The sequence below is a fragment of the Grammomys surdaster genome, unplaced genomic scaffold, assembly GCF_004785775.1.
Source record: "Grammomys surdaster isolate TR1022 unplaced genomic scaffold, NIH_TR_1.0 345, whole genome shotgun sequence".
Lineage (NCBI taxonomy): Eukaryota > Metazoa > Chordata > Mammalia > Rodentia > Muridae > Grammomys > Grammomys surdaster.
Window position 1 is genome coordinate 1,695,334 of NW_021604764.1, and position 26,797 is coordinate 1,722,130.

A 26,797-nucleotide genomic window follows, 5' to 3' on the forward strand; every position below is an offset into this window, starting at 1 on the left:
GATCATAGCCATCATGGATTAAGGGAGGAGCTTTTTCTCACGGAAACATTTTGTGTGCTGCCAGTTGACTCTGCCTCAGTTTCTGACAGTCGCCATTAAGACACTGAGACTTGTTGGTTCTTTTGAAAAGCATCTCTAGGGTTTAGGTGCCAGGAGTGTGGCTGAGGTTGTGCAGGATGCTCACCTGACAGTTGGGCATGCTGCATGCAGAGGAGCAGTTGAGGTCTGGATGGGCTTCTGTCTGTGTTCTTAAAATCGATAACCACAGACCCTGCCTCTACAGGCAGTGTGAACATTAACCTGCAAGACCCTTACAACCCTTGTGTTTCTCAGTACTGCTCTGGGGGTTGGGGTGGGGAGGGGACTCAGGTCACCACACTAAAGCAGACCCTCTCCACACCCTGCTGTGAAATTTCAGCAGCTCACTTCCGAGCTGTGCATCTTCCTCTCCTCCTCCTGGGCCTTGCTGTTAGTGAGCATGCCCAGAGGGATTTTCATGAGTTACTGGTGACTCTCTAGGCCAAACACCAGCAACTCTGGTGGTTTTCTGTGACAAGCCTCAGAAGCTAAGTATGTGTGTCAGTCATCTTGTTTCTTTCCTGTCTTAGAGGTAATATCTTAGTTGAAACAAATAGCTCTAAGAAATTACTTGAAAGAGATGATTGTTCTTTGTCATTATGAACTCAATCCATTGCAAGCTTTTGCTAACAACACTGTTCTAGCTGTAAGAAATGATCAGATATGCTTTTGGAATGGAGGGTGTGCCCTTTTCCTGTGTTACCTGTGGAGGTGTGACAGTTGTCTCTGTGCCCCTCCACTGATTTCTCTCTGCAAGTAACTCTCCAGATCTGACTGTCTGCTTTCATCCGTTGTTATGTATTGGAAGTATAGAATCATTTCTGCTCACAGGAAGTTATCACCATTAAATTCCCCACAGAGTCATTCGTACCGTAACTCCTGTGCCCACGAGCCTGCAGGCTCCTGGTCAGGCACTCTAGGTGAACAGCATGCTGAGAAAAATCAAAATACTTTCCGTATTTGTGATGAAATCATTAAAGGTATCTTTTCATTTGTCACCATAAACTTTCCCACTAACTATATTTGAGTTTCATTTATTTAAACAGCTCTCAAGTGTTTATCCCGGAGCGTACATGAGTGCTTCTGAAAGAATTTTCACATTTCCGCACTTATTGAATGTTCTCTACAATTGAGCCTCTTATTTTCTCCTTTAGAGAGCTTGATTTCATCAAGAGACAGGAAGTAGAAAGAAAGAAGCTGGAGGAGGTGGAAAAAGCTCACCTGGTTGAAGTCCAAGGCCTGCAAGTTCGGGTGAGTAAAGTTCTCACAGGCACTAATGGAGAGGCAGTTCTGCCCAGAGGAGTGCAGGATAGTCCAATTTATGAATGGAGTTTTGTTTTCTAGATTCGAGATTTGGAGGCTGAGGTGTTCAGACTACTAAAGCAAAATGGGACCCAGGTTAACAACAACAACAACATCTTTGAGAGAAGACCATCTCCCGGGGAAGTCTCAAAAGGAGACACTATGGAGAATGTGGAAGTCAAGCAAACATCCAGTCAGGATGGCTTAAGCCAAGGTTGGTCTAGCCTCACCTAAAACTTCCTTGTTACTGATGGTGTAAGCAGGACATAAGTTCTTCTGACTTGGAGATTCCAAAGCTCCAACCCATGAGTATTCATGATAAGAGCCTGTCATGTTAGCTCGAATCAAACATAAATGCTTCAGTGTAAAATGACAAACTTCAAATAAAGGCAAACCCAAGCGTTATCTTAAAGTGTCATGAATAAGTGCACTTATTAAACTGAATCAGAAGTAATAGTCCATTTCTCCTAGTCCCCACCCGAGGAGTAAATATGTCGCTCCAGCATCAGAAAACTGGCTGCCTGTTTTTAGCATTCCAGACTCACTTAGGTAAGATGTCCCCTTCAGTTCTGTTTTTTATCTTGGGGCCTACCTGTACTTCCCATGGCCATCTTGTCTAAAATCAAGTACGGAAGAAATATGGCATCAAACACAACCATGGTCCATCTATATCATGTACCTGTTCTCCTACACTCACATTTCATTCAGTGTGGACAGACCCGTGTGAAATGAGCACTGTATTAGTAGCAGTATAGCTATCCATTACAAATGTGAAAGAATGTGTGCACATAATTGCACATAGCGGAGGACTTTTCATTTCTTTGTTTTACATGACTGTATGGCGGTGCTGGGAAAGATGTTCTTCAAGAGCAGTATTGCAGCCAGTCCACAACTTACTTGGTCACATGACTTATAGCAAAACTCATATTATTTTGAGCTGTTCCTTTTTTTTCCCCCTTCATGATCTTTCTCTCCTATTAAAATATTTCTGGGGCTGGGGAAATGGCTCAGTTGGTAAAGTGTTCTCTGCCCAGCATAAGGATCTCGGTTCAGATTCACAGCACTGAGGTAAAAAGCCATGGACAACAAGGTGCATATATATAAACCCAGTGCTAGGAGAAGGAGCAGAAATCAGAGGGTCTCTGGGACATTCTGCCCATCCACCCTAGCTGAATTAAAACTCCATGTTCACTGACAGACCTTTTAAAAAATAAAATTATTTCTTCCTGAGGAATGACAGATAAGGTCAACTCTTGACTCCAACATACATGTGCACACACGTAGACACATAGATGTTTCCAGAGAGATTATTCTCTCATAAGCAGTGGTTTGTAGCCTTGCATTAACTTTAGAAATAACGTCTTCATCATTGAAAGTGCAAAGTCTTGAGAATGTTTATTTATAAATGAAGCTTATGTTTAATGATTTGAATGCATCCACTAGTTATATGTCTTTCTGCTGGGTTGTCCCTAAGTGAGGGATAGTTTATAAGTTACGCCTCAAGGCAGTTGGCAAGGAAGTGCTGCACTGGCACACCACTGAGAGCTTTGCTCAGGAGTGTCCCCGGCTGCTCTGGATTGGCCTTATTGTGTGACATATAATGGTGGGGGCAACAGTGCTCTGTTCTCCAGCCTACCAGAGTAGCATGGCACCATGTGACTGGGAGGCGGGTAAGTAAGGCTGTTGGCCGTTGCAGCTATGGCTTTTATACCTGGAAAGGCATATGATTGAAGTCTAAAGGGAAGGATCAGAAATCAAGCCCATGTGAGTTTTTAAAACCCTTCTGAGTGCTTAGAGTTTAATTGTAGTTCACTATAAACATAAGGCCTTGCTGTCGTATAGACAGGCTATGATCAGTAACTAGTAGCCTTGCTCTGGTTTTCATTTCTCTGTTTGGAAATCAGTGTCTTGTCAAACATATAATTAATGGCATTTATTAAATTATATGACTACAGAAGATCAACAAATGTACTATTAGCATGCTGATTTGATCAAAATCTTACATATGCACCCGCCATTTTGCCACATAATTATCAGTTTCCCTAGCAACACTGTTGGCTCCCAGTGAGACATGGAGACTACTAATTCTTCCTGAAAGCGGTCCCTGTTTGGGATGGAGGTGGAGTCCATCAGCACAGACTATAGTACATATCAAGTCATGTTCTTCCAGCTTTGCAGCCCATGACAGCCAGTGACAAATCTTAAAAGTCATTCACTTGATCATATAAACCAACGTGATTTGGCGAGTAGCTAGATGGAATGTTCTGGAAAACACTTTTCTAATGTGATCTTTTGCTTCTGTTGCTAGGGAACACCAAAGAGATTTAGGGTGGAGAGCTGCAGACCCAACACAGCACATTCAGTATGGGAAGACCCTTGCCACCTTGTGTGATAGCAGTCCCCATTGTGGTGTCTATCCATTAGCTGCAACTTGTCATGTTGCCTGTCATGACTGTCTATTTCTCATTTGCTTCCCAGCTCTGGAGGGTTAGGAGAATGGTTTCTCATGTTTGGTTGGGGCTTGAGTCAGTTCCTGAAGTAAGTCAGTGATCAACTGTGTGAAAATGTGAGAGAGGAGAAAGGGGGGAGGAGGGGAGGGGAGGGAAGGAAAGGGGAAGAGAGGGAGAGAGGGGGAAGGGGAGAGGGGAGAGAAGGGAGGGGAGAAGAAGAGAGAAGAGGTGAGGGAAAAGGGGAAGGGAGGGGAGGAGAAGACAAGGGAGGGGAGGAAGAGAGATAAGGTGAAGGGAGGGGAGAGGAGGAGAGGGGAGAGGATGGGAGAGAGGGGAGGGGAGGAGACAGGAAGGAAAGGACTGGAAGTATCCATTCCTCCACACTGACTCATGTTCTAGGTCAGAGCTTCTTGACAAGTCCTGGGTAGGTTGGGGGCTATCAATATTGAAGCTTGGGTCATTTCTGAGGAATGAACCCAGTTTTCAAATCTTGCAAAAATTTACCATAGTTAAATTATCCTTTAACACTATTTGTATGTTTCCGTGTCAAAACGAAACCAACGCAAACATTTCATTAAAATGCTGGTAAAAGGCCAGGTGTATGATACACTGTTTAATTTCAATACCTGGGGCCAGGAGTGGAGACGAACAGATATCTATGAGTTCCAAGCCAATGTAGTCTGCATAGCAAGTTCTGGGCCAGCCAGAGAGACACAGTAGTTAATTAATTAAAATAAATAAATAAACTTTAAATTAATTAATTGAAAAGTTTAAAGTCTAAAATTAAGCACACTATTTAATATATTTTAGTACTTTATTCTCTCCATGACTATAGAAAACAAATGTAATAATTTTTTAATTAAGAGTTTTAACAGATCTCCAATCTCCTCTATTTTAGACCATATACTTGTCAAATATTTTCCATCTTTGAAACTGTGATATTTCCATAATGACATTGTGCAGTACCTCAGTCACACTGGTCTATATGAGTCTTCTCCCTTGCTCCCTAGCCCCTGGAACATTAGTGGTATCAATGACATCTTTGGTATCCATGGCTATGCTCCTATGTTGCCTCATCAGTTGAATGTGGCACAGACTGATAAAAGGAAAAGTGGCAACTGGGTAGAAAGAAACTGTTAGGTCTGGTCAAATATGAAACAAGAAATAAAATTTGTGACATGGGTGAAATCAAACATGGGGAAGGGAGAGTCATATGTAGAACTGAAGACGCCATGTACACATTAAAGGTAAAGAGGGTATTCAAAGAACAGTTGACTAAAATCAAAGTGGCCTTGTTTCCTAATTGATGCGTGCAATAAGAATGACGTATTGGTTGTAACGTTGTGCCAGGTTTGAGGTTTAACAGGAACAAAGTTGCCTTTAGGGATGGAAAGTAATTCAAAGATCCCTATAAAGGATGGGCATTGCTGCGAGATATTCCTCACAGTTACCTACTCAGTTAGAAAACACTGAATCATCTCTTCTGCCTAGTGTAAATATGGAGGGTTCCAGAAAGTGCTTCATAGCCAACATTGGGGAACTGGCTCTGTGGCTAATATAAATGCTGCCAAAACATGAGGTCCTGACTTGTGATTCCCATCACCTGTGTAAAACTCTGGGCATGCTGATCCATCTGTTACCCCAGTACTTGGGAGCCAGTGGAGATAGGCAAGTCCTTGGAAATCATTCACACATTTCAGGCAAATGAGTGAGCTCGGTTCTGGGAGAGATTCTGTCTCAAACAGTGATGGATAGAGGATAGTCCAGAAAGACACTCAACAGTGACCTTTGACTTTCACACACAGACACACACAACTATGTGTGCCCCTTTTGTTCCTTACTGTGTTTAAGTACCGACTTCCATTTGTTGAGTATAATTTTAAAGTACCTTATCTTAGGAAAGTAGAAAAACTATGAAAGAATAAAATGTACAGCACTGATATAAGAGTTACATGAATCATCTGAGTTAAATATCAGGCACAGTGCCTAACGCCAGCTGGACTTAGTGTTAGCTACCACTGTGGTTGTGTGGACAGCAGACACTTCCTGGAGCATTTACAGCAATCCCTGTACAGCTCTGAGGCTAAAAGTTGTCTCTAACTGTGTTATTATCCTGAAGTTTCTAGAAATATCATCAACCAATGAAACGTAATAAAGACCTAATCAAAAGAAGCCCCAGCGCGGTGTATCCGATACATTGTATACCTTACGTGTACTCTGACTGGCAGGCATCAACAATGGTATTATTGGAGGGAAACGATTGTAAACCATCACTCAAATAATTGTATCAGCTTCTTAAGAACAGTGCAAAACAAGACAAGTCCTGGTTTCTAAGGAACCTGGGAGCTGACCGGCATTGCTGACAGAGTGAGGATTGCCACAGCCTCCCTCTGGGTTCACACCGTTGACTCAGCGGCAGCTGTGCCAAAGAATTGGCTCTCATAAAAACAGTCTTCACGCCGTTTAACTTTTTATAGTTGTTCATCACTTTTGTTTTGTTTTGAGACAGGGTCTCACTGTGTAACCTAGACTGGGCTCAAACTTGTGATCCTCCTGTCTTGGTGGCCTGGGACCTGAGATGACAAGGAGTTTTGTTTGTTTGTTTTGCTTTTGGTTTGTTTGTTTTTCACAGTACCCTGTAAGTATAAGAATCTCAAATGGTCACTTGTTCTTTCTCTCTTGGAATCTTACTACCCAACTGAAATATATTTGAATACAAAGTGTTTCTTCTCAAACCAAGTACCAAGCTGATGAGAGCTATGTAAAAGTTTTATAGTCAGCATTGGTCTTAGATTATTTATAACCAGCTAGGTCAGGAAACAAGGGTTGCACCCTGTTTCAGAAAGCCAGAGTTTAGAGTGAATGAACATGATAGTAAGTTAAAATTTCTCAATAATGACACAGTGAACTATCAGATGTGTTTTTCCTTTGTTTGCTATAATATGTAGATAGGTTTCCAAAAAGAGGATTGCTATGTCAAAGAGCAGGCGATTTAAAAGTACAAATATTTCTAAGCAGAATAATAAAAATAAAATTCAAAAACAAAGAAACAAAACAAAGACTGTGGTAAAACCTCATAGCATCTGAACTGGAGATCAGAAGAGATCCGGACATAACTTCAAAAATCAAGAGAAAATAAGCTGACCACCTGTCAGCTAGCTGTCAGCAATAGTGTCTCTAAGAGTAAGAAGGAATTTTGGGACCTGCCCTCAGGAGGCAGAAATGCAGGACCGCATGTTTGAGGCTGGCCTGAGCTACCAGCAAAAAATTGTCTCAAAAGAAAAAATGAATAAAATACAAATTAAGGGGAAAAAAGTATTTCAGACAAGACAAATCTGAGCATTTTTTTTTAACCAATGCACCCCTTGAATTTTTTCTAAAAGATGTATTTCAGGAGGAAATCAGTTGGCCCAAAAATGATCTCAGGTCTCACACCTTGAAAACTGAGTTGATTTGGGAAGGGTTAAATATTTCACATTAAATATTAGCCAGCCAATTCAGAAATATAACAAAGTGTGATTTATTCCTGTGCAAAGAACACAAAGTTGGCTTAGCATAAAAAATTCATATTCTACAGATTAGCTAAAAGAATAATGAATATCATTATTTCAGTAGATGAAGATGGGCAGTTAATAATATCTATCTATATTAAGTATTATCCAATTTGAACTATGAAGAAACTTCCTTAACTTGATACCATGGGCTAACAAAAGCTTCTATCAAACCTCCTATGGATAGCAAATGCTGAAATCAGGAATTCCTTTTAAAATTAAGAATGTGTTCAAAGTTGCTCAATTAAAAACAGTGTTATCACCTCTCTCTACTGGTGGCCAGGCAGTTCTAGCAAGTAATACCAGAGGAAGCAAACAAAGTAAACAAATGAACAGGAGATAAAGGGAAGGAACCAAGTTCATGGTGCACTGATCTTCAAGTTTACTGTTCATGAGTTTTACGGAAGAATACTCTTTGTTTTGATGAAGTGCGCCTCCCTTCCTCCCCTCCAAACCCTACCCAGATGGTAGTTATTGTCATTTTCACTTGTACTTATTTTTGGTTTTAATTGAATACATTAAAAAAAAACTCAGAAGTTTATAAACTATAAGAATTTAGCAAGGGATATAGTTGATTAATTTTTTAAAGCAATTTATCTTGGGATACATAAGAACCTGTCCAGAAGCAGTAGGCACAAAATGAACAAACAGAAAAAAGAATCTTTTTCAAGCAAAATAACTGGAAACTAGAAAGGAGAAAACACACACACACACAAACATACACAAACACAATTCAGGCTTAACATGAGTTGAAGATTTAGTTAGAAAGAGAGTTCTGTGGATAGTATCGTGGGTATTCTGTACTTTTTTAAAAACTAATATCCACTTAGTAGTGAGTACATACCATGCATGTCCTTTTGAGTCTGAGTTACCTCACTCAGGATGATATTTTCTAGTTCCATCCACCTGCAAAACTCATGATATCCTCATTCTTAATAGTTGAGTAGTATTCCATTGTGTAAATGAACCACATTTTTTGTATCCAGTCTTCCATTGTGGCACATCTGGGTTGTTTCCAACTTCTGGCTATCATAAATAAGGCTGCTATAAACATAATGGAACAGTTGCCCCTGTGGTATGGCAGGGCTTCTTTTGGGTATATCCCCAAGAGTAGTATAGCTGGGTCTTCAGGTAGATCTATTTCTATTTTTCTTAGTAACTGCCAGATTGATTTCCAGAGTGATTGTACCAGTTTGCAATCCCACGAGCAATGGAAGAGTGTTTCTCTTTCTCCACATCCTCACCAACATGTGCTGTCACCTGAGGTTTTGACCTTAGCCATTTGATTGATGTAAGGTACAATCTCAGGGTTGTTTTGATTTGAATTTTCCTGATCACTAAGCACTTTGACCATTTCTTTAAGTGCTTCTCAGCCATTGGAGATTCCTCTGTTGTAAATTCTGTTTAGTTCTATACCCCATCTTTTGACTGGGTTGTTTGATTATTTGGAGGTTAGCTTCTTAAGTTCTTTATATATTTTGGATATTAGCCCTCTATCAGATGTGGGGTTAGTAATGATTTTTTCCCAATCTGTAGGTTGCCAATTCGTCCTATTGACTATGTCCTTTGCCGTACAGACGCTTTTTAGTTTCATGAGGTCCCATTTATCAATTCCTGACCTTAGAGCCTGAACCATTGGAGTTCTGTTTAGGAAATCCTCCTACCCAACCTTGTGCCAATAAGTTTGAGGCTCTTTTCCACTTTCTCTTCTACTAGATTTAGTGTATCTAGTTTTATGTTGAGGTCCTTGATCCACTTGGACTTGAGCTTTGTGCAAGGTGACAAATGAGATCTCTCAGACACTGAGCCACCAACTGGGCAGCATACATGAGCTGGTCTGTGGCCCCTGACACGTATACAGCAGAGGACTTCCTGGCCTGGCCTCAGTGAGAGAAGATGCACCTAATCCTTGAGAGACTTGAGGCCCCAGGGAGTGGGGAGGTTTGGTGTGGTGGGGGTGAGGACATCTTCTTGGAGACTGGAGGGGGAGGAATGGAATGAGGAATGGTCATAGGGCAGACCTGGAGTGGGGGGTAACAACTGGACTGTAAAACTGATTAAAGAACAACAACAACAACAAAAACCACTAGAAGCTGAATAGAAAAAAAAAAGAGAGAACTCCATTATCAGATATTTCAGTCAATAAGTAGGTTCCCAGGGTCACTGGACTCCTATGGGAACTGTTTCTTCACTTCTTCACCCCTTTCTATTGAGGTGCAATTGCATGACTCTTCAGACACCTCTGTGTTTGAGACCAGGTCAGACTTTTACTGTAACATCTATTTTATTTCCTGTAGAGTTTGAGAGTTCATTAAGCATTCACTTTCAGCATTGGAGGCCAGAATTTTAAACGAAGGTTAAAGACATAATTAAAAATAGCATTCATTAAATGGGAAGTCTTTAAAATTAAAGGGAATACTTAACACCTCTTTATCAGTATGTCTCACATAACATCCAACGCTTCGGTTTCTGGGACACACATGGTGGAAGGAGGGACCCAACTCCCACAGTTGTCCTCTAATTTCCACACACACACTCACATATTCTGGCACATTCACTGTGCCCCCTTCCCACATAAATAAATAAGGAAATAAATAAATCAAAAATTTGAAGAGAATGTCTCATATAAGAACATTAGTTGCAAGACAATGATGTAGTTGTTCATTGCCGTCTCATTGCTTAGCTGAAAAGTGGGGTGGGACAAATTCTGGAGTAGAATCAAGCTTTCTGTAGTCATGCATAAGGACATACAATAATATGATAAACTTTCATAATTACCATTTTTCTGAATAAATTGGTCTTAATTTTCTTTACTCCTCAATAAATAATTTGACTGAAATGCTACTGATTCTCACTAATTAAAGAGTAAACATTTCTGGTAAATCACTATGGGAATTTTTAGTGAACAAGGCAAATGAATTAGGAATCGATATTTATTGACTATCTCTGTGGCAAATAATTAAAGTAAAAAGTAGTCCTTTACCTCTAAACCACAAAGCTCCTACATTATCTAGCTAGGTTGATGCGAGGTCTGAATCTGTTTGCAGGTGAGCCATTGCAGAGAGAAGGGGCCTTCAAAGGGAGGTGTAGACTTGTAAATGGTACCGTTCCTTTGTTCTCATTTTTTATTCTGTTTTCATAAATTCACGGACATCTCCAGAGCCCTCAGCTCTGCTAAGATGGACGTTGGTATCAGGGCTTATCAAAAGCTGGCTTAGCAGACACATGACTCTGTTAAAATGGAATTTTGGTAATTCTCTCTTCACTTTAGAAAAAAGTATTAAGTGTAATAACATTTTGCTTTGGATTTTCAGTTTTCTTTGACTTTGATAGAGCTACAACGTTGACTGTGATCTTTTGAAAGTAAGGATCATTTTAACCCAGATACGGTTCATTTCTTTTCTAAGAGAACGTCATCGGGAAGATATCTTCCAAATATTTCTTTTGCTTAGGCATATAGTCTGATTCCCTATAAAAGCCATTAGATTCCTTTGGAAGAGTTGGTCATTAGGAGACTTCCTGGTATGCTAAGGTTAAGATGGACTACAAGACCAGGATGGGAGATTGTGGTGGGGATCTCAGAATAGGAAGATGCCTTGGGGTGTGTAGACAAGTGTTGGTTGTTCTTGGTTCTGCTCAACCTTTCAAGGTTGGAGCAGGGCATCCTAAAATTTCCACTTAGGAAATCTAACAGCTGTGTACTCACAGACATAAAAACTGAAACACAAATAGCCATCTAGAATTAGGACCAGCAACCTCACCTCTGTGTATAGTTCTGAAACATACCAACGATTGGTTCAGTACATACAATGTCAAGGCCTTGTTACAGTGTGATACTGATCACAAGTTATGACTAAGTTCTTCTTTAAGCCAGATATTTTGTATAATTTGAATGGTAATTATATCCAGTACCTATGGGAAATAAGTTCTTGATTGGGAACTGTAGCATCATTAGAATGTTGGCTGTTTGCTTGTGAGGTATTTCGTTGTTTGGTTGGTTGTTTTCTTTTGTAATGATCTTAAGTAGCTTTAAACAACCAAGCAGAAAAAAAATCTTACATTTTTTGAAAAGTTTGCTTACAAGTCACTAGGAATGAATGTTTAAGTCATGTCTCCTATTGATAAACTTAGCTAATTAAATAATTATGAGCACTTAAAATTTCATCTATGTTTGGGTTTCTATTAAAGACTGTTATCAGGAGTCTAACAGTTTGAAATTATATTTGTGAGTACAGACATGAGAAGGAATTCCTATGTATTCTTTCATCAGTTGGCAACACACACACACAAACATGTATGTATGTATGTATGTATGTATGTATGTATGTATGTAGTTTAGACAACTAATTTACCCTAATTAAAATATTGGAACATAGCAATAATCTTTTTCTGAACTGTTAAGAAATCAGCTTCACAGAAAAGTCTATAAATATGACTTGGGATATGTAACTTGGCTTTATATTTAAATAGTTGCAAAAAGACAGTACCACCTGTCCCCAGGGTCCAGGCAGACATTGCCTATGAGTGGGTTCCTAACCGAGTGCTATCATCAGAGCAGTAGCATATGTATTTCTAGATGTGATGGTTGATGCAGTACCTCTCACACAGTACTGAGGCGATAAGCGTGGTAGGCAGTATCACCGTGTGAAGAGCCAGAGGTGTCTTAGTGTGAGAGGCAGAAGTCGGGGGAACATTCCTATATCAACCTCCTGAGACAGCAGAGCTGACCAAACTAGAGTGGAATTAGGATGCCCTAAGTGAAAAAATAACAAATGTGTTTTTTACTCTTGAACGACACAAATGTGTTAAGCACAAAAAATGACACAAAACAAAATGTCTCATACAAAATCCTTAGCATTTGTGAGTATTAAAGTACTATGTGCCTCACATCTCCCGATCTCAGAGTCTAGCAAGAAGTCTATCTTTTCAGTTTTCCTGTGTAATTGTACGTATTTCACTATCAGGAAATATGTCGGATACTCGTTTCTAAATATTTTAAGTGAAAGTACATGTTATTCTATAACTTGCTTTATTCTTACTAATCTGTTCAGTGGCAGTAAATAAAGACAGTTGTGAGGTGGTTATTATGTGCCAGTCACTCTTCTAAGCACTCTGAGGTCTGTTAATGCATTCAATCTTCATAACAATGCAGTGATTATATTGTGTCATTACCATTCCCATTTTGCTGTTGAAGATCCTCTGGGACCTCTGAGAGGTTAGGTAAATTGCCCAATTTTATGTCATGGCAGCTCATTCTGGATTTGAGCTGAAGGTCTGCTCACCTAACTCTCACTGCCTCTCTGAGATGCTTAAACCTACCACCTGAATGCAATATGCGTCAGCCTTCAAATCCCCAAGGGTCCATCTTTTATGAACTTGCAGTGACTGTGGATAATATGCAGATACCATTTAAGTTTCAAAATGCCATCCAGTGCCTCATTAGGCCCAGAATTTCAGTTGACAAGAGCAGAAGCCAGGTAGGACTGTATTCTGAGGGGTTCAGTGCACAGGAGAATGCACAGTGGACCACATTGTTATTCCTCTCCATCCCTGCTCTCCCTGCTGTCTGGGCCTGATCCCCCAGCAGCATTCCATTTACGTCAAAAACAACGTCAATGCAGTGAAAAACACCGAATGACTCACAGCAGTGCTGTGCAGAACTGGTCTCTGTGAGATGACATATAAAGTCCTAATTTCATAGAGCGTTTTCATAGCAGCTACTAAAATCATAACCGAATCCATTAAGTTCTTTTAAAAGAACCAATTTAAAGCAATATTGAAAGTAGTCTTGAGATGCAGGTACAGCCATGTCCCACCCACTCAAAGTTCCATCCTTAGCTCCCTCCTGGAGAGTCTCCGAATGCGTCCCTCCATATTTATTGGCTATTCAAGGCCGCTCCACCTTGGGTTTTGTCTACCTGCATTTGCATTTGTGGTGTGCTGCTTCACAGATGGGGGCTCTGGAAGGAAAGAATAAATCAGAAGACAGAAGAGAGAAAAGCAATTTTCCTCTGTCTTCTGAACAGCAAAACAAGAATCAGAAAGAAGAGAGAAAGGGGGAGGGAGGGCTAAGGCCTAGGGCTGAGGGGACAGCGTTGCCATAGTGATGAGGATATCTCTTAGAAAGAAGTGACGCACATGGCCACCTAAGCCTTCCTATCTCACAGCACTTAACTTAGAAACAGCCAGGTGGACTTCCCCTGCCATACTGCCATCACCCAAAATGACAGCTAATTTTTTAGGGTAAGAATTTTATTCTTGGGATATATGCAAAGCCCAATAAAATCCTGTAGAGTTTTCTTCTCCCTGATAGACCACTCTTCTGTGAGTTTGCAGCATTATACACTCTTGGCATATGTTTCTTCATAGAGCATAAGGTAAAATAGAAAAAGTGCTTATACGAGGCACAAGATTGCTCATAAAGTTCACTTCCAGACAGAAGGGTGACCTTGTAGAAAGAGCATAGCCTCTACACCTGAGTTCTCTCTAGGCTGTTTCACAGAGTAACTGTATAGTGCAAGTTGGTGCCGAAGTGAGAGGCCACCTTTGAGCCTCAGTCTTCATTTATGAGGAATAAAGTTGACCAGAATCCCAAGTTTCTTCGGAGTTGTGATTCTTAAGTTGCCTAGTGGAAGAAGCTAGCATATAATGGAGAGCAATGCAGATGTCTGGCTACCCAGCAGCCTGCGTCTCTTACGTCCATGGATTCTTCCTGCCTGTCACTGCTCATCTTCCTGTAGACAGTGTTCCTTCTAGCTTCCCCCTTGTGTAAGTGCTATCAGGGTGACAGTTCTCAGCACTGCTCCACTCTTCTGGTTCTTTTAAAAACCATCACTTTTCAGGATGGAAAATAAATTACTGGTTTGTGATCCATAATGTCTGCAATAAAGTGTCTCTGACACTTGATTCAGGCTCTCAGAAGTTGTGCATTTTGTTTGAGCAATGTGCTGTTGGCCACTTGGGTAATGGATTTAAAGCATTGCCTTTTAGACAAGCTCAGTGCATCTTTTTTATGCACAGTTGCTGTTTATGATGAGGGGATGCTGAAACAGATGGTCCAGACACCGTCAGCGTCACCAGGCAAGCTACTCCATAGTAACAGGGCTACTCCATAGTAACAGGACCCGTAGTACGTATTTGTCTCCGCAGTTTTATACCTGCTAATAAGTCCTTCTCCAGTCTCCTCATTCTGTTCCCTTCATTTCATTTGCTCACTACAAGCAATGGGGTAGATTCTGCAGTCCTGTAGCTGAGACACTACACTGTGTTTAAAAGCAAAGATTCTATTGCCAATGGAACCATATTTATACAAGTGGGATATGCACCTCTTCTTTGAGTATCTCTTGTCATGTACTAACCAGAGTTGTTATCAAACCATAAAACCATCTGTAAAGGAATCTGTCTATAGCTTTCAACAAGTCTTCCCTTTTTTACAATGTAGTAAACCTACAGAGTAGAGGCTGGAGATCTGAATTTCCTAGACCACTCCCGGCATCCATGATGGTGGAACTTTTAAAACACATCTCTGTGGTATTAAAATCTTGCAGTATTAACTTTTCAACACTAACTAAATTGGGATGGATAGCTAGTAGCCCGGGAGACAGAACATAGAATAATCAAAGCAGTTCATCCACTAACTGTGTAGAGGAGGACAAGCTACTCTAATTTCCTGAGCTTCAGGAGAGGAAACAACCTGCTTGCTTGTTGTCTCGTGGGTGTGTAATGAGGCACAAACGAGATGGCGTGTGTGACAGTGCTCTGCATTACAGAGCATGCAATCCAACTTTGAGGCAGATATATTATTGCTTTCATCTGCGTGGTGTTCTGCATTTTTTTATGTGTAAACAGAGATTGTAAGGTTGACTTTCTCCCAATTATCACAACTAATGAACTCTTAATGGGCAGCTGCAAATATAGATTTTATCGGAGGAAGGAAATGAAAGTGACGAAGGTGACTTTTTTTTTCTCTATTGGCATGTAAAAGTAGAGACTCCTAATTAGAAAGCATTTAGTTATTCTTTATATTTGCTTGAGTGGTCTGACTTCTCTGAGGGTTCATTCTTCACTTGGTATAGGAAATGAAAAGTCCAACCTTCTGTAGATATTGTCATTCAGTGGTGTGTCTCCTGGACTAAAGTACACTGAATTTTATTTGTTAGAACTATATGCCAAGCACTCAGTGTTATACGTAAGAGAGAAGCCACCCGAGGTCCTTCTGTGTATGTGTTTTATAATATGTTTAGGGCACAGCTTTAAAATAATGCTATAAAAATAACCTGTACTAACTAATGATGGTAGCCAGACACTCCTTTCCATTAGTACAAGTGTATATTAGTTGCCCATAGCTGAGTTATTGGCTTATTTTTAATAATATAAATCCAGGGTCACTAAATATCTTGAAAGTGACTTTGTTTAATGACTGCCATCCTGAAAAGAGATGGGATTAATCATTAAATGATTTTATTTACAGTAAGTGATCAGGTATATCTATATAAAGAGTAGTTCCCCTCCAAATAAAGACTTTATTTCAATCAGTGCTCATATACTACAACCTCAGTGGGAATATTTGTAGCTAAACTTCCTTTCCCCCCCATGTGTGCCCAACAATATTCCAAATCGTAAGAACCTTGTTAAAGTACAGAGGACCACAGGAAGGCTCTGGGTAGCATTTTCACTGTTGGGTATCTGTTGGGTTTGAGTTTTCTTGTGGAGACTCACACTTGCTGGCTTTGAATCCAGAGTGGTGTTCATACCTTAGCCTCCGGAGTGCTGGGGTAGCAGCCCCATTCTGCCATGCCCAACTGCTGTTACTATGGTTTTTATCTGCTAGTTCATATTACTTCGTTTCTTCCCTCCTTCCTTCTCTCTTTGTCTTTTCTCTTTCTCTATTTTATTTTTAGATTTTTTTAAATAAAAATTTATGTGTATGTTTTGCCTGCATATATGTATGTGCACATGTATGTCTGATGTCTGCAGAGGTAAAAGGAGGGCACTGGAGTCCCTGGACCTGGAGTCACAGGTGATGATTGTGAGCTGCCATGTCTGTGCTAGAAATTGAACTTGGGTGCTCTATAAGACCAATAGTTGCTCATAAACATTGAGCCCTTCCCTTGAAGTCCTTTTATGTTAAGATGTAAACATTTTTCTGTGGAAAAGTACTGTAGTTTTCAGTGAAAAGAGAAAGTATTCAGAGAAAGAAATGAAAGAGAGGCATTAACAAACGGCTTGGAGTGTAGCTTGGAACCTAATGCTAGAAGATGAAATCCTTCTCCTTCTCCACACAAAGTTACACACCGGGGTGATCCAGCTGTCGGTCGGTTTGTGTAACCAGATCTTGTTCTAAGGAAACAGGTTTAACTTAAATTTGCTGGGATTAAATAAATTCTCTTCTAGTTTATTTTTTTTACAGAGTTCAAAGGGAAATAAATTAGATATTCAGACAATAAAGACCAGAGTGCCTCAGCCTATTAGTGAATTTCTGTGCTTATGGTCACCTTCTGTTACCCACACTTGACTTTGGCGACCGGACTTAATCCACAGAGTTTCTAGGTCTCTTGTAACTGTGCTCATCAAATGCCCCAACATGTGTATCCATATGCCAGATCAAACCTATGCTTTGTATAGTGTGTTGCAGAAAGGCTTTATTCTCCCTGAGTGTCACCTATGGAGTGTTAGACACACTGGAAAAATTGGCATTTGTCCTCCTTGTCACTGATAACCAGTGGCTGGGTTTCAGTGTCTGTGGTCCCCGCCCGTCCTCTCTACCATTTTCTCTCACAAATTATTTTTCAATACTCTTCCCAGACTTGAATGAAGCAGTCCCAGAGACAGAGCGCCTGGATTCAAAAGCATTGAAAACTCGGGCCCAGCTCTCTGTGAAGAACAGGCGCCAGAGGCCCACAAGGACACGGCTTTATGACAGTGTCAGCTCAACTGATGGGGAGGACAGCCTGGAGCGGAAGGTGAGCACTCTCAGTGGCTGTCAGACTCTTGGAGAGTATCATTGTCCGCCAGTGTATTTATTGAATGTGATAGTTATTTTACTGATCTGCGCCTTACTTGGAAGGAAGTGGAACAGTTTATGTCTTTGTCTCCTAAATTTATATTCAATTTGCTATATGGATGTCATTTAAATTTCTTTCTCCATTCAGTAAGGTAGACAAAAGTGTTACCCACATCGCCGTATTTCATAGTGATGCCTTAGATATTCAGCTGTTGTTCTAATCCAGTAGAAAATAACGAACATCTCAGTAATTGTTTCTACATGCCTTAGGCGCCTGTGTTAGCTGCACTGTTTATTTGGTGAGTATTTATGAACTGTGCATTCTCAGTGATAAGCCGACAAAGAAACATTCCTTTCCCAGGACAAGGCTGGGCCGTTTCAGAGTAAATGCTGCACAGCCCTGATGCTCAGGCAGAAGCTGCTCTATAACCTCTTATACCAACAGCCCTCAGACACTCAATAACCACACATGTTACCAAATCACTTCTGCCCAAGGGTTGGAGAGTTCCTTCACCAGAATCAGAGTGTGGTGTCGCACTCCTCACCCCTGTGACGAGCCCTAGGGTCTTCTCATCTCACCACACGACTGAGTCTCCAGGAGGGTCACAGCAGCCAGAAAGGGACCCTTTCTCCTCTGTCTCGGGAGACACTTCACCCTCCTCGCCTTCAACATCTGATCATGATACAGAAGACTCTCCTTGCCTCCACCAAGCCACTGAGAAAACGTTACAAGAGAAAGGTATGTGGGTTTTGTTTTGGTTTTCCCTTACGTTTGGTGTGGCATCACTGATACCGCAATGTGTACAGTGGAGAACTAGTTTCTTCGCATAGGCATACATCCTTATAGCACAGCTTTGCTCCTGTCTTAGTGGGTAAGAGAATTCCCACCTCCATGCTGTTTGTTCATTTGTTTTTACTTTTGCCTGTCAGTTTGATATTTTTATCCTTTTATCCTTCCCCAAATTGACTATTACGGGAATGTTCTGGAAACTGTCTAAAAGTTGTGTACGCTATCACCTGGAGTTTCCATGAACACTGACAGCTACATGAGGGGAAATGCGAAGACTTTGTGATGGTAGAAATTAGCAGTCAGTAGATTTTTATTTAAGTTTTCCTAGTACTGATTTCGACAGTGAACATAATAATCATTACAGTGCTCAGCAGTGCAATGCAACAGGACGGTACAGTCAAGGGAAATGCAGAGCAGGGAGTCATGAGCCAGAACTCACGCTTCTAATTAAGCTAGAACTTCAAAGTAGTGTTAATAGACTTGACTTTTCTCTTATGTGCCTGGACATTTTGCCTGCATGAGAACTTCACATCCACTGGACTGGAGCTATGGATAGTTATAAACCAACCATGTGGGTGCTGGGAATTGAACCCAAGTCCTCTACAAGAGTAGGTAGTACTCTTAACTACTGAGCCGCCTCTAGACCACCTGTATGTCCCTTTTAATCATTTATTTTAGTATGTAAAAGTCATAAACGTGTATTTAGGTAAATTGAAGTGCAGAGAAGTATAAAGCATAAAATTTCCCCTTTACATATGATGTGTTCCTTTAAGGTAACAATGTAGTATTGGTCATGTTATTTTTTGTGTAAACAATGTAATTTATACATACATACAGAGCAGAAATTATTTACATATTATTTATATATAAATAATATATAAATATTATATATAACATATGTATATATATTAAATATATATACACATATACATATATATACATACATATACATATATATATATATGTTGCAGTACATTTCCTACCTAAATATCACCAGTTAAAGAAAACACAACTCAATAATTATGAATATAAGCTGCACGCCTAGATTGGCCAGATTCAGCACTACACTACTCTATTCTTCAGCTATGAGGTCCCTTATAACTTGTGGGTTTTCCAAGCCATGTGCTTGTCCTTCCACCTCCTGCGTCTTCGTAGTCCTCTCCCATCGTCTTCCTCCCCCATTGTCATCTTTCTCTCTCTCTTCCCACAAACCTTTATTTCTCCACCTCCCCTTCTACTGCTCAATCACTGGCTCTAGCCTCTATTTTACAAATTAAGGTGGGCAGAAGGTTCACTACAATTCAACTGTGTACTGACTCACTCCTCCTCTGCAGCCCTTCCCAGGAAAGGAGAATTAGCGTCAAAATACAAGGCCAGGCTACCCACACATATATATGTTTATATACTTCCATTTTAGAAAAATATACTCTTACTAATCACGTGACTCTGAAACTTTGTTTTACAAATAATATTTTATTAGTACCTATCTACGAATATATTCATATATATTTAAATAACAGGTCTGTATATATGTAACTATCTAAATGAAACCCTATATCTGTCTATTAAGAATTATATACAAAATTATACATGATATATACAATATATATTAAGAAATGTATTTGTAGTAGAGACTGGAGAGGTGGGTCGGTGGTCGAAGCATGTGTACCCAAGTTTTGATCCCTGGCACCCAAGGAAAAGCTCAGCAGGGGGTTATGCATCTTTCATCACGGTGCTGGTGTTAGGGAGGTTGAGTGGATACAGGCACATCCCTGGAGCTCACTGTCCAGCCTATCCAGCCCAATCATTGAGCTCCAGGTTCAATGATCCATGCTGTCTTAATAAAGAAGATGGAAAGCAGCTGAAAAAAGACACCCGACTTCCGTTTCTGGTCTCCACATCCATACACGTACACATAAACACATACACACGGGTAAAAGGAGTAACCATGGCAACTCTGCTGTGGATTTAACTCCTGGATAAATGATTTCCAGTGGATCTGTGTGATCTCCATACAGCAGGAAGTCAAGTAAACGACACAGTCGTGACTGGGACAAGACATAGACAGGCCAAAAAAGATTACAAGAGCTACCTAGTCATATTTACAGAGAGGGAAGATGGCAGATTATTTAGAGGTGTAGACAGTTTTGGCTTGCAAATGTAAGTGTCAGACAAAGTGACCCTGGACAGACAGCAGAGTCAGGAAGTGGTAGCAGGAGGAATATAAGAGGACCTCATTCCTAATGCTGTGGGGAAGGAGGAGGAGCAGCAGGCTGCTCTGTTGGCTCCTACCAATAGACTGTGCCTACGAAAGCAATATTCTGGATTTTAACTGTCAAAGAGCACTGAACGTACATAGTTAACGGATGGTCTCTTAGTATCCAAATAACTCCAAATAACGGGGTCCTTTTTCAAAAGTAAAAAACAGATGGAGGAAATCAAGTCACAGTTTCTCAAAGAGAAGGTTTCCATTGGTTTCTATATAATCTGAAAAGGAGAACAGCTCCACTAATGATCAGAGAGATAACACTTTAAATTAATCGCCCAAATTGCCAGCTCCTGAGACTAGATGGAGAGGCTCTTCAGGTAGCAGCAGCCCTGAAATGTACAACACACATCCAGCACACGCATGCAGCACACACATGCACAGTGGGTACCACTCACTGCACATCACTGCACATTATAAAGTTCCACAGGCATTAAACACAGAACCCCAGCTGACCCCACAGTCCACTGCTTTGGGACCGTGGCCAGCACTAGATTTCTCCTGATGCACTCTCCTGGGTTTCCTTACATCCCCTTGTCAGCTGCTAGACTCACTTTTCAAAGGTCAAGTCCTGCACATAGCTCTTCTGAAGCTGCCCATTAAGTCAAACACAGTGCTTAACACAGAACACCAGTAGAGGCAAAAGACTCTGTCAGACCCACTAAAACAATCAGACATAATTGTCAGTTCAGTGAACGGCTTGACTGTGATACTAGTTTACTTCCAAAACAATTTAAAGGTTTTCAAAATTTTTCATTAATCAAAGCGTGGTTACAATACTACTACAGAACTAGGCTTCCAGGAAGTTCTCTACCATCTAAGCTTGCGCAGGTAGTTATTGGGAGAAGGCCAAAGCAGAAACTCGTTCTTTGGAGCTGCTGATGCTTGGAGTCCCACTGTGTGAGTCTATGAGACATAGCATCTGTTTTATAGGGAAAGGTTGTTACTTGCATTGTTTTGTTTGGCTATTTGCAATGAGAGATTAGAATCAGAGCCCCATACATGCTAGATGAGTGTTCTACCTTTGAGCCCCACAACTTGATATCTAAAGACATAATGATCAGAGAGAGATCCCCTACCCAGGAAAACTCATGGAGACTTTCAAAGGCAGTTTATTTGGATTCCTTCTGCCTTTTACTTCTAATTGATGACTGCTTTGAAGTTAGCAGAAGAGTAATAAGCAGATGCTTTGTGGGCCCTTAGCAGAAACAGAGCAGGAGAATGTGGACATCTCCATCTCCACGGCGCTGCCTTGTCTGTGTCTCTTTTGAAATTAACCAGAACCAAAGGAGGAGGACAGGGCATTTCTTCTCTGAGACCAAGATCTTGGGCTTTCCCTTCCTCAGTTCTCCTGAGCTAAAACCAGGCTGCTGGGTAACCAAGCAGAGCAGCTCACTGACCTTTTTTTTTTTAACTATTATTATTTTTATTCAATATTTTATTTATTTACATTTCAGATATTATCCCCTTTCTCCATCCCCCCCTATTAATCCCCTATCCCATCCCTCCTCCCTTTTTGCTTTTATACCGTTTAAATTACATGCAAGTATTAAGGTCAGTTCTAGGTTGAGGAACTAGCAATAGAATAGATGCAAATAGTCAAGGAACAAGCAAGACAATAAACCCAGGTAGTCAAAGGACAAACAGGACAAAAAAGAGTCATTCCCGTGATCACTATTTCTAAGGACTTATCAGGATGACCAAACTATCCCAGCCTACTTCCCTGTCCTAGCCCAAAGTCATTTCATGCCTGAAGCCCACTTCTTTGTTCTAGCCTAATGTCAGATTCCTGCCTGCAGTCCATTTCCTTGTCCTTGGCCTGTGTCAGATTCCTTCCAAGCAGCTCATTTCCTTGTCCTTGGCCAATGTCAGATTCCCGCCAGGCAGCCCCAAAAGCTCTCCATATCTCCCCCTTTTTTATTGCATAAACCAGACTGAGACTGTCTTAGGCAGGTTGTTCTGACTTTTTATATAGTACTAACTTATAAGCAGACAAATGGGACGCCTCCTGGAACATATTGTCTGGATCAGGGCTTCTGAAGTTGGAATCAAATATGATGACCAAAAGGGAGGAAAAGGTTTATTTCATCTCATGTTTCCAGATAACAGTGTATTCCAGGAACATCAGGGCAAGAGACTCGGGGCACAAATCTAGAGGCAAAAATTGATGCAGATGCTATGGAGAAGTACTGCTTACTGATTTACTCTCAACATTATCTTCCAAACTCCTACAGATGAGCCCACTGAGTACCCTCGGTTTGTTCTCTTCCTACCCTACTCGAGGCTTGTTTGGTGGTAGATTTCTCCTCTCTTCACCTTTGTCACCCCACAGACATGTAGGAAAACACTTTGCTTTCTTGGCATTCTAACCTCAGTTCCGGACCTTGGAAGATGTCACACAGAGATATCTCATCCACTGGCTATCAGTGCTCTGAGGAACTGAGGTCCTGGTCATAAGTTTTCAAGATCCGCAATGTCAATAATAGTCACACATCTAATCAAGCTCAGTGTGCTGGATCATGCTGCCAAAAACTCTGAAAACATTCTATACTAAAACAGTAATTTTCTGGCTTGTTCTGGGAGGATCAGCTGTCAGAGTAACTACTAGCCTTCAGTCATTCCATTCTCTCCTGGGTAGTGGGTTCATAAATCAGAAAGTTACTCAGTGAGCATAGAATTAGAACCAAATTAACTGGCTGTGTTCACGGAGTGTGCCATTAGCGTGTTGGTGAACTGCCCATTCCTCTAAAGCTTCCTCCCATGCCTCAGGGTTTCTCACCCAGTTCCCTAAACAGACCTAAGTGTTACTCAGACATTAATGGAATCCTATGCTCCCTTTTGATGAGAATGCTGATCCCACAAACCATTAATGGGATGTTCTTTCATTGAAATAAATCTCCAGAGTGTAAGATTCTATAACTCCTGGCATTCTGTGTCGTATGAGACAGATCCACTCATCTGAGCTGGACTTAAAAATTCAGATAAGGTTACCTCTGACACCCTCAGCATATGGTCTCTCTCTCTCTCTCTCTCTCTCTCTCTCTCTCTCTCTCTCTCTCTCTCTCTCTCTCTCTCTTCTCAATAAGGGAACTAAAAAGGGCTTTATGATGCTTCCAGGTACAAAGTTAATCTCATGTTCAGACTCTCTTGGTTAGCGAACACTGTACCCAGCATAAACCCCATCTCCTTTCATTTGGCTTTGGATCGCCCACCCCACATTGCACAGTGGTTTTCACTGTTACTCCTGCCTCTGCCTTTGTGGACAGTGACTGGCTTAGTCGTTAAGTAGTTAGCGGCAAGGCAGCATTTTCTCACCTCTCTTACTCCTCTTTGTCTTCTTGGTTTCTCAGAAAGTGCGTGGCAAATAATTGATGCTCAGCAAACTTATTGATGCAGTACTAAGTTTGACTCTCAAGACAAGCAATGCAGTCCTCCAGATGGGCCAGCCAAACCCAACAGTCTCCTGTTTTGCAAGGGAAGTGTTATTAGGATGCAGTCACACTTTTCCAGCCACATAAGCATTCCTTCAAGCTGTCATGGCAGAGCATAATGCTTGAGAGGGAGCTGAGAATCTACCCCACATTAAGTATAAAGTGTGGACTCAACTCTCTGGCCAATATGGAGGATATGTCTTCATGCTTGTTGGCTAGAAGTGTGTTTCAGCCTGCTTGCCACTGCCTTCTGAACTCTGGAGACAAGTGCAGTCACTGCTGACTAATTGTCTAGATTTTCAGTCATGCACCATTACTCTTAATCTGTCGAGTCACTTACAGAGGTGTTAACCTGACACAATGCTTTATTGCAGCCCTAAGCCTCGCCCTCTGGCTGCCTTACTGGAATTGGGAGTTCTCTGCATGTCAGTACCTCCATTGTGTGTCATCATTTCCTCTCATATCTGAGAGACAGAGCTAGGAGGAACTCTCTAGGTGCTGCCTCCGTAACTTACCTGTAGCTGAATGCCAGTTAAGTTAGCAGAAGGCAAAAAACAAAAAAACAAACAAAGAAACCCAAAATCAAAAAACATTGTCTTTCCAGAGGACTGTAAAACAGAGTTCTGTGGCCATAAGAGGGGTGAAAATGCTTCCTTTCTCCCCTACAAGAGCAGCCGTTTACTGAGATTTGATCTCTACACTTTGCTCAGTCAAGGTTACCTAAAGTAAATTAAGCACTCACTAGCAGTTTTCAGCTCAGTGTTAGGAGTTACTATTTGAAGTTTCTGTGTGACCTTTAGCACACTACCTGACATGCAGCATTCTCAGAAACTTTCATGGCGTTAGTATCATTGTACATAGAGCCCAACTCTCCAAAGTCTTTCACTAGTTCCTTCTCATTCATATACTACACTAGACCTCTTGAGTGTAGGTATAAATAATGTGTCACTGCTGAGAATGAAGAAGACACGTGCTGCTCTGTTTGATAACTTCACATAGGAAGTGCAACTAAAGTGACCACCCAAGAACATTAGAAAGAAGAAAGGGTGGGCAAGAAAATGCAGAAGATAGAGTGCTGGTGTAAACAGACACACAGAGATTCAAAGGAATGAGTTGTCTCAGTGACTGGAAATGTTGGTTTCTTCAACACTAGTGAATAGTGATACTGGGTGTAAAAGCCTATCGGTTTTATCGGTCTGTGACTCTATGACTTAACTATTTCAGGTACTTCATCCTAACACTAGGAAACCACAGACTATTCTGGGAAGAGAATAAAAAGAAAAGGACTGTGGGCATGGGGAAACTGAGTAAGAAGACAGTGTAAGGAGGATGTTTGTGAAGGAGAAGGGTGGGCAGTGCTGGGCAGATTTTTACAAGAGCCTTGACACTCGTGATGCTTAGACAGTACCAAGAAGATAGTAAGCCACAGCCAGTCACAGAGCTCAAGGCTTCATGTGTTTTATCACAAACAGAAGTACAGAAGTCGGATACATTGTATGGGAAATGTGATTCATTTCTATTGAAATACAGGAGGTCCTGAGTTCAAGAGAGAAGCCAAGTCAGGGAAGTAGATCCGGACATTCCCATTATGTAAGAAGGGACAGTCAAGTGTCTTATCAAACAGATGGCATCCAGGAAGGACTTTAGGACTCAGGTGACAGGAGAGCATGCATTAGTTTGAGGCCAGTTGCTGAAGTCTAAAGCTGAAGTGCTTGGTCTAAGTGCCTGAGCGTCTGGTCACAAAGGTCATATGGGGCAGTTCTTAAAACCTAATGGACGTCTTACATAACACTAGATAAATAAATATGTGAAAATATAATAATCATTTTTCCTTAGCTCAACCAAACCTGTGTTGATTTTTATGCAGACCAAAAATTCTGATATATATTAAAAATTAATTTAGACGATAAGGGACACTATTCTTTAATCTTGCTTTATCATTTCAGTGTTCCTTGAAACATCTTTGGCAAATGTGTGAGATAAAGATGTGACGTTGCCTAGTAGCAAGCTCTGTGATGGGCAGCATTGGACTCTTAGTCCTATGATGTCCAAATACTACATCACTAACAGGTTACAGAGTCTTCGTGAATATTGTCTCAGCTCTTCACCTCACCACTCATTAAACATCTTCCAGCTACCCCTAATTCAGAAAATAATTAAACAAGCTCCTTTTCATTTTGTACTGTCCTAGCCCTTAAGAGTTCTTTAGGATTGATATGGAAGAATTCATCTCATTTGTTTCTTTGGTTTCTATTACAAGAAAATTGAAAAGCTGCTTTTTAGAAAGTATCCATTAGCAAAATCACCTTGGAAGGCATCTATTTTTTTTAATGGGTATGTATCACACCTATGGCTGTTTAACTCAGTTACTGAAATAATGATACAAATATTCATAATAAGCATTTGAAGCCAGAAGTGGATTTTTGACACAGGCATATATCCAACTCTTATATTTTATCATGTACATTTCAGAAAATTATTTTAATCTCCTGAGAACCATTAAATATCAATATGAAAACCTCATAGCTAGGACACCTTGGAGTATCTGTGTCCTGTGCTACATTAAGAGCTTTGGAGCTGAACTTCTATATAGGAACTATGTTACTGGTGTCTGACTAGAAATGTATCCTGAAGTAAACAAAAATCATAAACGAACATTATCTTAGGATGTCTGTTTTCTATACATGCCACATCAGAGTCCATAGACATAAAAAAGAAAAGAATAGAAGAAAAAGTTAAAGGCTAACAGTAGCAATTATAAGAAGGAAGTATGCACATGCCCAACACTCCTTGCTGCAATTCGATCTCCCTTGTCACTGGTAGATAGATCACAATGAACCCCATTCTCAAAGTCTTCCTTCTGGTTGACAAATGTTTCATGTCCTGCTCCCCATGGCTGCCACCCTGTAAAGTACCAGCCTCATTC

General features: G+C 40.8%; 1 protein-coding gene across 1 annotated transcript in view; it reads left to right on the forward strand.

Moving 5' to 3' along the window:
* The window catches only part of Ppp1r9a (protein phosphatase 1 regulatory subunit 9A), a 257,278-nt gene that overhangs the window by 212,898 nt on the left and 17,583 nt on the right, over positions 1-26,797 (forward strand). Inside the window, exons 10-12 of the mRNA XM_028779161.1 lie at positions 1,233-1,329; positions 1,423-1,594; positions 17,186-17,343. Of these exons, the coding sequence (XP_028634994.1) occupies positions 1,233-1,329; positions 1,423-1,594; positions 17,186-17,343 (427 nt within the window). The remainder of the gene's footprint in view (positions 1-1,232; positions 1,330-1,422; positions 1,595-17,185; positions 17,344-26,797) is intronic.